Source organism: Podarcis melisellensis (assembly GCF_964234715.1).
Source record: "Podarcis melisellensis genome assembly, chromosome: 7".
Taxonomy (NCBI): Eukaryota; Metazoa; Chordata; class Lepidosauria; order Squamata; family Lacertidae; genus Podarcis; species Podarcis melisellensis.
The window spans coordinates 19,710,697-19,725,116 of NC_138539.1; the positions used below are offsets into that span (position 1 = coordinate 19,710,697).

Below are 14,420 nucleotides of genomic sequence, written 5' to 3' on the forward strand. Positions count from 1 at the left end.
CATGGAACTGGAACCAGACATTAAGGACAGATGCAAGCAGCACATTTGCAACTTCTCCTTTCTCCCTTGAAATAATTATGAGATACTAATTGCAACTCAGTTGTCAGAGCACTGATCCTTCTGTAGTCCAAACAGCAGCATCTGTGCACAAGAGCTGGTATCAGCAGCTGCAGAGGGAGAACCCACATTTTGCACAGAAGATAAACAAGTCTTTAAAAGGGAAAGCACTTTTATTTATTTTTAAGGTATTTTCAGACCACCTTTTAGGGCCAAACCCCCAAAACAGCCCAGTGAGGACCGAGCCTTCTTAGAAGGCATTGAATGCAAGTTTACTGGAGCAAACGTTAATGGAATAGAGGAGTTATGGAAGGGGAAGGAATGGCATGGAGCATCCTGAAGAGGAGAACTCCGCATGGCATTTTGTAATACCAAATCTGTGATTTGATATTGTCACAGGACAATAGTTGCCTTTTCACTTAGTTAGCTGTCTCCTGCAGGACTTGGGATAGTTGCAGCATGATGATGTTTTACCAATACAGTGGTACCTCGGGTTACATACGCTTCAGGTTACAGACTCCGCTAACCCAGAAATGATACCTCGGGTTAAGAACTTTGCTTCTGGATGAGAACAGAAATCGTGTTGCGGCGGTGCGGCAGCAGCGGGAGGCCCCATTAGCTAAAGTGGTGCTTCAAGTTAAGAACAGTTTCAGGTTAAGAACGGACCTCCAGAACGAATTAAGTACGTAACCAGAGGTCCCACTGTACTATTGTTCCCACCACCAAAATACTGTGTACCCTGCCTCTCTGTTAAGTATTCTGGAGATGGCTAACAACATACGTTACCAAAAAAATCCAATGCCCACAGTAAAACCATTGTGATACTGCTCTTTCCTGCTGGTACCACTCTTCCTTCAAAAGTATTTTTCACTGCAGTGCCACTCTTTCATATAGACAAATGACTCCTGTACATCCCACATGAAGGCTAAAGAGTAAGAAGATCAAGGCAGTATTAAGTTCTCATTCCCCTCCCCAGCTGATCAGTACAGAAATACTCAGTGCCCTCAGGCACCAGCCATGGCTGGCTGGAACAGAAACTCCATGTTTCCTCGGAGCCATCTTTTAGAATAGCTTACCTGCTGGTGCAAAGAACCTTGCGGTAAATATTAATATGGCCTTTATTTGTATTCCTGTGTTCAACAGATCCTGCTGTCTTCCTGTAGCAGTTATTGGTATCTAATTTTCTGCATTTCCTGAGGTCTTTCCAACACAGTACTGGTGGTTACTTTTAAAGGGGGGGGCCTGGGTTTTAATTACAAACCACAAAAGAGCAAATCTAGGAAAGAAAAGGCTAATGAAATAGCTAGAAGACTAATAGAGAATTGCCTCTTTTAGAGCAGCAAAATGAATTCGTATTGTTATCAGCCTGGATATTTATTATGTAGCTGCTTCAGGTTACTGAAAAGTGCTGTATTTATTTAAGTGTATGTATTTAAGGAGAAAACAATTCTTAGAATAATACTGTATCAGGGTTTTCACTGTTTTCTGAAATATGCTTATTTTTCAGGTAAGCCTCTGTGTGGGGCTACCCAGTTTTGCAAGCTATGTCTGGCATAAATGGAAACACCTAGATGGGTGGGGTGGGTTTGCATACCTGCAGCCAGAATCCAAGGAAAGCCCAGTGCATGCTGGCATTTTTGTGCAACAACAGAGGAGTGAGATGCTAGTTATTAGAGGGGACATCTTATGAACAAAACAGGCTACTAAATTAGGTTAAGACGGGCTCATTCTAGGGACCTATTCTTCTGTAAGGCTATACAGAGGGGCAAATCCTTAACAACTAGCCAAGCTCTCTATTTGCAATAAAAAAATATTAGCAAGGATGCCTCAGAGGATGTGGGAAGTGGGTAGAAGAGGCTTAGGACATACTTCCATATAGTTTTTAGTCTGAATATGACAAGAGGAAGCTCGGCATATGGAAACGAAGAAACTCTCCAAATTGGCAACAGATTTAGTTGTCTTTGGAGAGAGGGAGGTAATGAGAGCAGAGCCAAGTGTACCCAGGAAGCTTAAAAGCAGCATGAATCCTCTAGGAATGGGGTCAGAAATGGTTTCTGGAGACCATTTGCCTAGAAATAGTCTTCATTACAGTTCTGCAGGTGAGAGTCAACAGTACTATGCTAGAAGGCTTGTCGAAGAGCATTAACCTCGGAGATATTTGTGTTTGTTTGACTTCTTTCTCGCACTGTCACCCCATGACGCTGCAATCAGATAGAATTGACTTTTTTCAAGTAGTGCTTTGGGGGTTACCTTGCAGTCTGTCATGCCAGGAATATTGAAAGCCTGCTAGATTGAAAAGCCTGCAGACAGCTGTCTCAGCGTTTCTGCATTGACTTTTTGTATGTTCAAGGTCTTCCCAACTTGATTTCTGTTAAAGACAACCAGCCAGCGGGTTGGATTTTTGTCCTTTAAAAACTGGGACGAGCAGGGTTGGGTGGTGTCAGCACATTCAAAGGAATTGTTTCTCTTTCGATCAGGTGACCATGGGTATGAAATCTCCAAGCGTCGAGTTCTTCAAGGAAAGTCAGTTCCGCATTATGCAGCTATAGAGCCAAGTGGCGATGGCCTGATGGTTATTTCGTACAAGCCCTATGCTCTCACACAGAATGGTGAGGATAAGCACGACAAAAGTGAAAAGGAGAAAGCTGAGGAAAACAAAAAAGGTAACCTTGCATTCCTGACAATAGGTTAGACAACTAGCTCATTATTTATTATTGCTTTATAAATTTCTATCTCACCTTTCAGGGCACACTAGGGAGCAAAGCATGGTCTAGGAGCTTATATTTGTGTTAGAAATGCAGTGCACTTTACATTCAGTGCTGTCTTAAGTGTTAGTAAAGGTAAAGTAAAGGTACCCCTGCCCGTACGGGCCAGTCGTGACCAACTCTAGGGTTGCGCACTCATCTTGCTCAAGAGGCCGGGAGCCGGCGCCGTCCAAAGACACTTCCGGGTCACGTGGCCAGTGTGACGAAGCTGCTCTGGCGAGCCAGCACCATTGCCGCACACGGAAACGCCGTTTACCTTCTCGCTATAAAGCGATACCTATTTATCTACTTGCACTTAGGGGTGCTTTCAAACTGCTAGGTGGGCAGGAGCTGGGACCAAACGACAGGAGCTCACCCCGCCGCAGGGATTCGAACTGCCAACCTTATGAACAGCAAGTCCTAGGCACTGAGGTTTTACCCACAGCACCACCCGCGTCCCTTAGTAGTAGACCCGCGACCCGTGTTAGTAGTATGGTTTTAAAGTTATCTGTGCAGAAATCAACCTGTCAGTTCTCCAAATGAGCAAGATGCAGCTTGTTTATTTGGAAGGGTGAATAGCTTGATGGTCATTACCTGAGGATTCAGCAGACTTAACAAGTACATGCCTCAAGACAAAAGCTGATCACCTGCAGGGATTAGGAAAATTATTGCTTCCCCTCTCCACACGCTCAGCATTTCACTTAATTGATTATATGATGCTGCGTTGAAACAACAGGGAGTGCTTGGTATGTTGGATAGATTACAGAGGGTAATCTTAGTGTGATGTTTCTGTTTTATGCAAGGGGTCTCCTCTTAACTTCTGTTTTGTTCTGGCACAGGTTTTCCATGTTAAGGTAGAAAGATTTGCTCAAAAAACTTCAGGAAAAAAAACAGGGAAGGGGAGAGAGAAAGATCTTTTTCTGAAAATTTCCAGGTTTTTTCTCGCAGGCCTTCACATCTCTACCAGGTCATAGCCTTAACATTCCAGCCACTACACCACCCTGCCTGTCCTACAGGTGTGCTTAGTGTTGCAGTTCACCATCAGTGATCCATTCCTTTTTGTGTTCTTGGTTTGTAGAACCTCTCTACTACTGGCAAGAGACTGAAGATGATTTGACGGTTACTTTTCAGCTACCAGAAGACTTTGCCAAAGAGGACATTCAAGTCCGTTTTTCTCCAGGCCATCTCAGTGTCGCACTGAAAGATCCCCTCAGCCCTGTATTAGAAGGAACACTTTTTTCATCGATTGATCACGAAAGCTCCACGTGGATAATTAAAGAAAATAATAGGTATTTCTTGCAGTACTGAGTAGTCTGGTCTGGTGTCTGTATAGCTGAATGCCTAAGTAGCTCAATAGCCCTGGGCACTAAAGTGTGTAATACTGTGAACCTGAGCTGTCTTATTAGGTGTGCTTCCTTTCCTTGCAGGCTGCTTCCTTTTCTTCACGGAAACAGAAACTGGTCACAGTTAGTCATACGTAGACATTTTATAAGGAGAGACAATGGAATTTGAACAGAATTTGAACAAGGAGGAAGGGCCTTCCACTATTTCCAGTACATTTGTTGCTCGATAGGAATTGCTGATAAATCATGTCTTCTCTTCAATGAATGCTTGTGATTTAATACTATTACCTTTTGTGCCTCTAAGCAGGCTGCTGCAACAGCAAAGTTAGTGGGTTATATGCAGTTGTTGTTGTTGTTGTTAATTAAATTTGTATACCGCCCTATACCCGCAGGTCCCAAGGCGGATCACAAGATAAAGTCACAATATAATATATATATAATAAAAACAATATAATATAATAAAAACAAAAGCAACCCAATAATCCCCCCCCCTAACACATTTTAAAAGTGCATTGGATGTCAATCAGTAAAAGGCCTGGTTAAAGGGGAACGTTTTTGCCTGGTGCCTAAAGGTGTATAATGAAGGCGCCAGGCGAATGTCCCTGGGGAGAGCATTCCACAAACGGGGAGCCACCGCAGAATATTATTATTAATTATGACACTTTAGAGTTCAGCATGTATGTATTCACCATTATAGCAAGATCTATATAGATTGATTTATCCAGAGATCTATATAAATCCAGTATGTAGTCTTAAATAAAGGAAGAGAGTAACTCAGCACTGGATGCTAATGTAACTTGTTCAGTCCATTTAATTGGAACAATCATTAAACAAATGTCTTTCATTAGGCCGGTTTCAGTATTGGATTTCTCTGAGGGGGGTTAATTTATTTTAATGAAAGCAACACTATTTTCATACCAGTGAGGAGAACTATAGACTGGAAATTAAAATGCTTTAGCTCACCTCGGCATGGATAACTTAGAGATGTCTACTGTTGCTTCAGATTAAAGTTTTGAAAATCTATCCAGTTTTCCAAGAGATTTTTTTGGTTGTTTTAACAGCCTTAATCAATCATTTTATTTGTACGCCAAAGTTAAAACTGTGCTCAAGGCCACATACGGCATGTAAATAATTCCGTAACTGCAAACATAACAAAAGTAGTCATAAACGATCTCTTGATCATTTCGGGATTGAAAAAAGCCTTTTCTAATCATATCATATGTTGATCATGAAAGCGAAAGCTCTTTCCATCTAAATTAACTTCTTCAAAACAATGGGATTATTTCAATGCTTCTATCCCCATTATCTTTCTTCCAGCTGTCAGTGTTTCGGGTTGATTTGGCTGGCTTTTCTTTCCACAAAGCTAATTAAGACATTTGCAAGGATCATTTTTGACAACAAATGTGTTTCAAGTTTTTCCTCTGACTTAAGTGTTTGAAAACAAAGGCGTGGTATGGGCTACATTTGGTACTCTATTTTTAGAAATGGAGATAAGTGCATACTGATCCAATCTTCCAGATTCCTTTTCTTTTTCCTCCCTTAAAGCTTTTTAAAATACTGCTTTTTCTTGTCCCCCTTTGTTTTCTACTCCTACCTTCTAATAGGCAAAAAAAAAAAAAGTTTAACAGATATTTCTGTATAGGAGAAGGGGTCCTGGAAGGGCCATAGCTTGATTCTATAGAGCACATGTGTTGTATGCAGCAGGTCCCAGATTCAAGCCCATCATAGCTTTGAGAACAGCGCACTTAGCCAGGTGGCCTTGGTTGAACTAGAGATCAAAACGAAGTACATATTTGAAACATATCTGCTTCAGACCATGCTCAGTGACATAATCTTTTGCATGCACTTTGGGAAGCCTCATTTAAAATCTATGGCTGTTTCCAGAGTTTCTTTTGCAGCCAGAACACTCCTCTCCTGAGAAGACCTGTGTAATCCTGGTGTTTTTGGGTGAAGACAACAGCTTTGGTTGTCCATCCAAAATAGGTTGGAGTTCCTGCACCTCTTTTCCTAGGAAGAAAGCACTAACTGTTTCCCAAATAAGCATGGTTGTGACCAGGATGCACACTCCGTTTAGAACTTGGAAGTATTGGAAGGATAAACATGATATTTATCATTGCTCATATTGCAGTAATTAAGAGTTCTGGCTTGGATGCTAGCATCTGTTCTGCACGCAGGACAGAGCTCTCCCTCTGTAGTCTCTGTTGCCCCCCAAGAATTATTTCCTGAAGACTGGGGAACTGCATGGGATGTGGCGCAACACTCTTCTTGCTGCACACATAACCTGGCAGAGGAACAGGAGTGATGGTCCCAGCAAAAACCAGACACTTCTGTGCACAGATTTGCCTCCTCCTACTTGCACTGAAACAACTTTTTGGCGTGATTATTAAATATATATATATATAATTATAGTGTGGAATATACTATGACACAGTAGGCATGCTAATTAGTAGTATTCTCCATTTTCCAACAGCCGCCTAAAGCAGGTAACACACCGTACTCAAATCTTCATTGTCCCCAGTTTGACAATGCCTTCTTTTAAAAATAGAAGATGCATACTACGTAAATGTTACCTTTAGACAGTACACTCTCATGGTAAAGATTGAGAGGACATGAGTTATGAACTTCTGGATACTATAGCAGTGGCTTCCCTGCTGTTCCACGTGGAAGATGGTTTCCATCAAGGTGGGTTTGACACTTGAACCTGTAATAGATCTTAGCACTCAGATCTGCAGAATCATCTTAGCACAGGCATAGGCAAACTCGGCCCTCCTGATGTTTTGAGACTACAGTTCCCATCATCCCTGACCACTGGTCTTGTTAGCTAGGGATGATGGGAGTTGTAGTCCCAAAACATCTGGAGGGTCAAGTTTGCCTGTGCCTGTCTTAGCACCTGCTAAGTTACAGGAAAATGAGAAATGCTAACAGCACTTATAGTCATACATCTTAAGACGGAGGACTCATAAAATGTTGCAGTGAAATGATACTACTTCAGCTGTGCATGTGGAGACCACATGTTTGAAAGTTTGCATTAAAATCATGCAAACAAAGCAAGTTGGGCCATGCATATGTATGAGTGTAAACTTAATTTGCATCCTTCAAAAAAAGAAAAGAGAATGAAGCTGGGTTTGTTCATTTGTACACACTATGTTTGCAGCACAAATTACCTTCTACATTATATATCTACTAATTTAAGAATCTGTGTACCACCCTTCACCACATGGTCACTGGATAGATTATAACTTGTCAGAATATACACATACAATGAGATACAGCGAAAGTGGATGTACTTAAGTGGATTTAATTAAAAACTCAATTTAAAAAATTGACCTTCCAGGTTCACATTGTAAGCCAGCACATTTTGCCTTCTGACGCAAAGCCGTCCATCTGTGTGGCATTACTTTGCCAGTTCAGTTAAGGGAGTATGTTGTTTGAGGGAGGATATTGAAGAGCACCCTCAGTGGTAGGCCAAATCCTAGTGACCTCTGGCCCTACTATGTTAATTGATCAGGGTGTTTTTGTAAGAGAGAGTGTGTGTATTTATCATTTTGATATTTCATATATACAGTGGTACCTCAGGTTACAGACCCTTCAGGTTACAGATGCTTCAGGTTATAGACTCCACTAACCCAGCAATAGTACCTCGGGTTAATAACTTTACCTCAGGATGAGAACAGAAATCGCGGGGTGCAGCAGCAGCAGGAGGCCCCATTAGCTAAAGTGGTACCTCAGGTTAAGAACAGTTTCAGGTTAAGAACAGACCTCCAGAACGAATTAAGTTCTTAACCCGAGGTACCACTGTATTTTAAACTGTTGAACTAGCCCAGTTGCATATGCCTGGTGGTCTTCCGAGGAGTGTACACTTCACTTTTCTGTGTCTCAATTAACCTAATTAATGTTAGCACTTATGGAAGACTTGGATGTCTGGTGGTATGTACAACTGCATGCTTAAGTAACAGACGTTACACTGCCCTTCAAAACTAATAGCCTTCCGAATATGGCTTCCATTGGTAGCAAATATGTGTTGCTTTATGTTAATAACCAATATATGTTTAAAAACATGCATACAATTGAAATCATAATACAAGAACCTGTTGATATATGTCTGATGCAATAAAATTAAGACACCAACCAAAAACCAGTAACCCAGCAACAGCAGCCTATACAAGAAAAGCTTTCAGTTATAAGCCAAGGAGAAGAAATGGTTTAGTGACACGTAACTCGTTAGGATAACCCTGTTCAGAGACGTCATCTCTGAATACCAGTTAATGGAGGCAAACAGCAAAGGAAGTCTATTGCTTCGGGGCCTGCTAGAATCACCAGGGTGGCCACTAATGGAAACGAGGCGCCTGATTTGATAGCTTGTCTTCATTTCTCATACTTAGTAATTCGTCTAGAATATAGATACAACCAATAAGGGACTGGAAAGGGTTTTTAGTGGGGAGGATCTGATGGTGTAAGAAATTCAACTTGGGGGCAGTTTGGCAGCTAACTCCAGCTGAGAGAGGTCAATTTGATTATCTGTTTTCATCTTGTTTTCATAATTGGTTTGGAATTGCTCCGGAATATCTCAGTAATAGTACCAGTCGTGCCACATCTGCGTCTTACCCATTTGATTTTTTTCCCCCTTCGGTGAAGTTTTCATTGGATAGTTAATGCAATATTTAGAAGAAGAGTGACCTTTTAATAATGGGTATGGGGAATGGAGGAATGAGTGGCTAATCTAAATTATGAATTTATAAAGCCAGAGTGGCTTAGTAATTATTAGCTTGTGATTAAGTGCCAAAGTGAAGTATTAATTCTTCAGCACTAAACAAGTTACTTCCCTGCGAGTTCCACAATATGAATTTATCATGTACGATTTGGAGTACATTTAGAGAGGCAAACTCTCTAAATGGGAGATTTATTATGTTTATATGGCTCCTCTTCTTTGCTGAATGCAATGTAGAGAATATTTCCTCCCCCATTTTTATAAATTAAAAGGCCGCTTGCTGCATTGAGCCCTGGATTTCAGCAACTTTGGAAAGGTCCAAGGGGCAGCCATATGGCATTCTGACAGATGACGGTATAATATCAATCTAACTTATATGTACAATTTGGAAACAGATCTACAAGTATTGCTGGAAGTAGGAGGTCAGAATAGAATGGAGAGAACTGCCTTTAACTCTTTCATTATGCGTGGTTCCAAGTGTCAATTTAAAAGCTTTCCTACAATTTTCTAGCTAGCTAGTACATGAGCCTCTTGCAGGTTTCCTGTTAAAGTCAAACTGCTTTGGCATCTTGGGGACAAAGCCATTTTACTATGGAAGTAACAAAGCCATTGTGCATAAATTCCAAATTCTCCCATGTAAATCAGGAACCTTGTGCAAGTGGTGCAGTGTTGCTCTGTTTTATTTAAGGTGAATCTCCCTTTCACTGCAGCCCGCAAAGTTCCCTGTCTAGATTTTGATGAAGATTTTGGGGGCATAGGTGGGGGAAGTACATGTGTGTAGGTGGGGAGGGACAGGGAAATATAGTATGAGCTACCTTTCCATTCCTTCAATGCTAGATACTACCTGTTACTGATAATTTTGTCTCATGCATCAAATTTACCAATATTCATCTCTTTATCTCTTTGCAGCTTGGAGATTTTCCTGATTAAGAAGGAAGTAGGACCTTCATGGCCAGAACTGATTGTTGGTGACTCTCGGGGGGAATATGTCATGGATCCAGCCAAGAGTGCCGCAATAGCTGAGCGTCTGACGCATCTAACCTCTGATGAAATGGTAAAGTGCTGATCAAAGAGAACTCTTTTGATTCTAAGAGGGAAATCAGTCTTACCAAATTGCAGCAGAATCTTTAAATCAATCTCACTGAAGCGAGTCCCATAAGTCAATGTAACTTACTACCTAGCACGCATGTGGATGAACAACCTGCAGCCCTCTGCTAATGCCCCTGGCCACTGCTAAATTTCACTAGCTGAAGACTGAGAGGACTGCAGCTGCAGGGGGGAGGCACACAGGAAGAGTCACCCCTTTCTGCCTTCTCTTTGCTGTAAAGTGGGGGCCCGCAAGGGCCCTGTGGGAGGTTAGGCTTGGGACATTTCCTAATCTGGGGTAGGGCCCCTTCCTAGCTGGAATCTCTGCCCCTGGCTGCCCAGTGGGACCCTAGACATTCAACACTGGCTGACACTCATGGTGGGCGTTTGTTAAGCAGTTGTGTGGTTTGTCCTGAAAGCTCTGAGCAACTGTTTGGTGGGTTGGGAGGAGTCTCTCCTGGGTCTGTCCTTCAGTCCAGTGGGGAGAGATTGTGTGTGTGTGTGTGTGTGTGTGAGAGAGAGAGAGAGAGAGAGAAAGAGAGAGAAAGATAAAGAGAGAATGTATGCGTTCATGCGATGTGGCCCTTGAACACCCATCTACTGTTGCCCTTTATGCTTTGAGCAAACCAGGACAAGGTTGTTATGATGAACAGTTAAACTGCTAAAAACACCAATGCCACATTGAGTTCCCACTCCTTGGGTGGGTGTCATTGTTTTGCTTCTCACCCCAATCTCCAGTGGCAGATCAACAATGTGGAGTGCTGGTGGGAACACCTGACAGCGTCCATTTGCATAATTATATGTTACGACCAAAGCTGGGGAAGCTTTCAGTTTTCTATGGATTCTAAGACGTATTTAACTCTGAGAAGCCTGCACTGATTTCACTGTTGAAACACTCAGGTATAGGCAAGTGGTTGGGCTGTGTGGTGGCTGACCATATTATGGCTCAATTGTTACCCTGATGACGGTACTTTCTTCAGTATATTTACTTCCTCAAAAAAAAAAAAAAGAGAGAGAGAGAGAGAGAGAGAGATGACAACAATAATTTAAAGCATCTATTTCCAAGGCTCTAGGCTCTGCTATCACAGTGATTAGATTAGCGTCCCAGGGCACCTTTCAAAGGCTATCAAATGCCTTGTGACGCTAAGCTTTTGTGGGCTGAAGCTCTTTTCAACAGCTTCAGAAGATACTGAGATAGCATGCCTTCTGATATTTCACAGCTGATAATAGGGGAATTTTTTATCCAAGATTTCCATGCACTACTTGTCTCTTCCACATCCAGGGAGGCACAGGAGGAGTCAGGTACACATAGCTTATCTATGAAACAGAGTCTAGGAAGTACATCAGGAACAGAAATCTGTGCATGTTGTTACTTGAACAAAAAAAGCCAACACCCATGTTTTCAAATCTATTCCTTCTTCACCCACAGGCATGCATATAAAGGGTAGTTTTTTTAAAAAAAAATCTTTCTTTATTTTGACTGAAAGTTTGATAATGTGCTACAAATTCATAGGAAGTGTTATTTAATATGCTTTTTGTCTGAGATGTATCTTCATACTTGTTATAATGTTTCAACTTAATCTTCTAGGATTCAAAATATTCTTGGAAACAACTGAGATGCTGTAGTACATTATTTGTGCTACAACAATGTGCAAACTTTTGAGCTAGACTTGATTCTTCTTGATAATAGCCAGTGTTTCATGAATGAGCTTTTATGTGGAAGCATCTGCAGTGGGCACACTTAGGTTTTTGCTGCATGCTAAAGACTTTTCAGCCAAACCTTTCTAAAGTAGCTGTTGGCCATGCATTTTATTCTATCTTATGAGTCACTGGAAGATTCAAATAATTGTGGGATCTTTTGCCCCAACCCCAAGGCCGACAGGCCTTGGAGTTCTTTAGTATGCCAAGATGTCTTTTGTCTCCAGAGACCACTGTACTCATGCTGAGTTTGGGGCTCCTGTTATCACATGATTCCCTCTGTATGGTTATGCCACAGTAACCTAATTGGCAAATAATGCTTATGGCTCTTGTAGTGTAAGGATCCTGCCTATACCCCTATTTCCCCTTGTTTTGATTTGCTACTGGGGTTGTTCCCCCCACCCACCCCAGAACTCCTTGTATTGCCCTTCTGTCCCACTAAGAAGAAGTAGTAGTCGTCGTCGTAGTAGTAATACCCCTCCCATCTGAGTTTCCCCAGTCACTCTGGGTGGCTTACAGCATATATTTAGAATTGTAAAACATCAGACATTAAAAAGTTCCCGATACAGGGCTGCCTTCAGATGTCTTCTAAAAGCAGGCATTGGCAAACCTGACCCTCTAAATGTTTTGGGACTACAACTCCCATTATCCCTAGCTAACAGGACAAGTGGTCAGGGATGATGGGAGCTGCCTTCAGATTTCCTTGACATCAGATGGAAGTTGTTTATTTCCTTGACATCAGATGGAAGGGTGTTCCACAGGACGGGCATCACTACTGAGAAGGCCCTCTGCCTGGTTCCCTGTAACCTCACATCTTGCAGTTAGGGAACTGCCAGAAGGCCCTCAGTGCTGGACCTCAGTGTCTGGTCTGAATGATGAGAGTGGAGACGCTCCTTCATGTATACTGAGGCAACACTTGAGCAGGCATAGGCAAGCTTGGCCCTCCAGATGTTTTGGGACTACAACTCCCATCATCCCTAGCTAACAGGACCAGTGGTCAGGGATGATGGGAATTGTAGTCTCAAAACAACTGGAGGGCCCAGTTTGCCTATGCCTGCTTTTGAGGCAACACTTGCCTGCCTTCCCCTTCTGTGCTGCCTTTTCCTTCTCTGCCTGTTTCTCTCTGCTGCCTTCACTTTCCCTCTGTATCCAATCTCCCTCACCTGCTTGGTTCTGTGTTTCACTGGGCTGCTGCACTTAACCTGTTCCCCAAAATTTCCCTTCTTGGGACCTGCTATTGATGCTCCACTAGCTGCCCTTTGGTCCTCTGGCTGGTTGAATGTTTCTTCCTTCACCGCCACAGTGCCCTAACACTTCTGATCCTCCCAGTTCTCCTTCTGGGCAGATCATGGAGCTGATATTTTTGCTTGGGGTGGGATAAGCACTGAGTCAGCAGTATTGTTCCTTGCTTTGTTTTGTTTTGTTTTGTTCTGTTTTGTTTTATTATTATTATTATTCTGTTAAATTATTATATAGTTTGTATTTTGCCTTTTAAGGGGAGGGGTCATGGCTGCCTGGGAGTGGGCCTCAGCCAATAGATTGGGTGGGGCAGGTTCCACAGGGGGGGATGTATTGGGACACCCGATCTCAGTGATCACGGGCAGGAGGAGGAGTTATGCTAAGACCAGACCATGTCATTACCGAGGAGGCAGGTTTAGTCGTTGTTTGAGGACTATCCCTGCCTCCAGGTCTGGTCCTGACCGGAAGGATACAGTAATCAGCAAGGGAAACCCACATGACCTGAAAGTGTTGCTGTGCAATGCCAGGTCAATGATGAATAAAACCACTGCCATCCACGACCTGATTGTGGATGGAGGATTTGACCTGGCATGTGTGACAGAGACCTGGTTGGGCCTGTCCTTGCCGCTGCTTGCCCACCAGGTTTCTCTTACGCACAGCAACCCAGGTCATGTGGGCGGGGAGGGGGGGTTGCAGTGATTTTTAGGAAGTCATTAGTCTGCACCAGGCGTCCTATTGGGAAGACCCAGTTTTCTGAGTGCATGTTCTGGAAGTTGGGCAATAGGGGCAGTACAGGATTCCTACTGGTGTACCGACCTCCCCGCTGCACCAAGGATTCCCTGCCCGAGCTGCTTCAGGTCGTGGCGGATATGCTCCTGGAGACACCTAGCTTGGTTGTCCTGGGGGATTTTAACATCCATGCCGACACGACCTTACAAGGAGCCGCTCGGGACTTCGTGGAAAGCATGGCCTCCATGGGGCTGTCCCTGAATAAGTCTGGCCCAACTCATAGCCACGGACATGCCTTAGACTTGGTGTTTACCTCTACGGATGTTGGTGATCTGACATTAACTAAAAGCGAAACAAAAGAAGTGCCATGGTCAGATCACTTCCTGGTGCAACTGGACTTCTCCGCAACCCTTCCCCTCCGCAGGGAGGTGGGACCGATTCGGATGGTCCGCCCCCGCCACTTAATGGATCCAATCGGCTTCCAGAGAGTGGTAGGGGATGCTTTATCCCAAGTTGATGGCCTTTCAGCTGATTCCCTGGTGGCCCGCTGGAATGCAGAGTTAACCAGGGCAATTGACTGTCTGGCTCCGAAGCGCCCTCTCCGATTGCATGGAGCCCGGACAGCCCCGTGGTTTTCCCCGGAGCTGAGGGTGATGAAACAATCGTTGAGACGGCTAGAGCGCCGGTGGCGGAAAACTCATTCTGAATCAGACCGGACACAGGTTAGAGCTCAACGTCGAGCCTACCAAGTGGCAATGGCGACGGCGAAGAGGGCCTTCTTCGCCGCCTCCATTGCATCTGCAGAAAACAGCAGCA

General features: G+C 43.3%; 1 protein-coding gene across 1 annotated transcript in view; it reads left to right on the forward strand.

The window, feature by feature from the left end:
* Nucleotides 1-14,420, forward strand: part of NUDCD1 (NudC domain containing 1) — a 50,819-nt gene that overhangs the window by 15,870 nt on the left and 20,529 nt on the right. Inside the window, exons 5-7 of the mRNA XM_081918844.1 lie at nt 2,535-2,720; nt 3,880-4,090; nt 9,762-9,906. Of these exons, the coding sequence (XP_081774970.1) occupies nt 2,535-2,720; nt 3,880-4,090; nt 9,762-9,906 (542 nt within the window). The remainder of the gene's footprint in view (nt 1-2,534; nt 2,721-3,879; nt 4,091-9,761; nt 9,907-14,420) is intronic.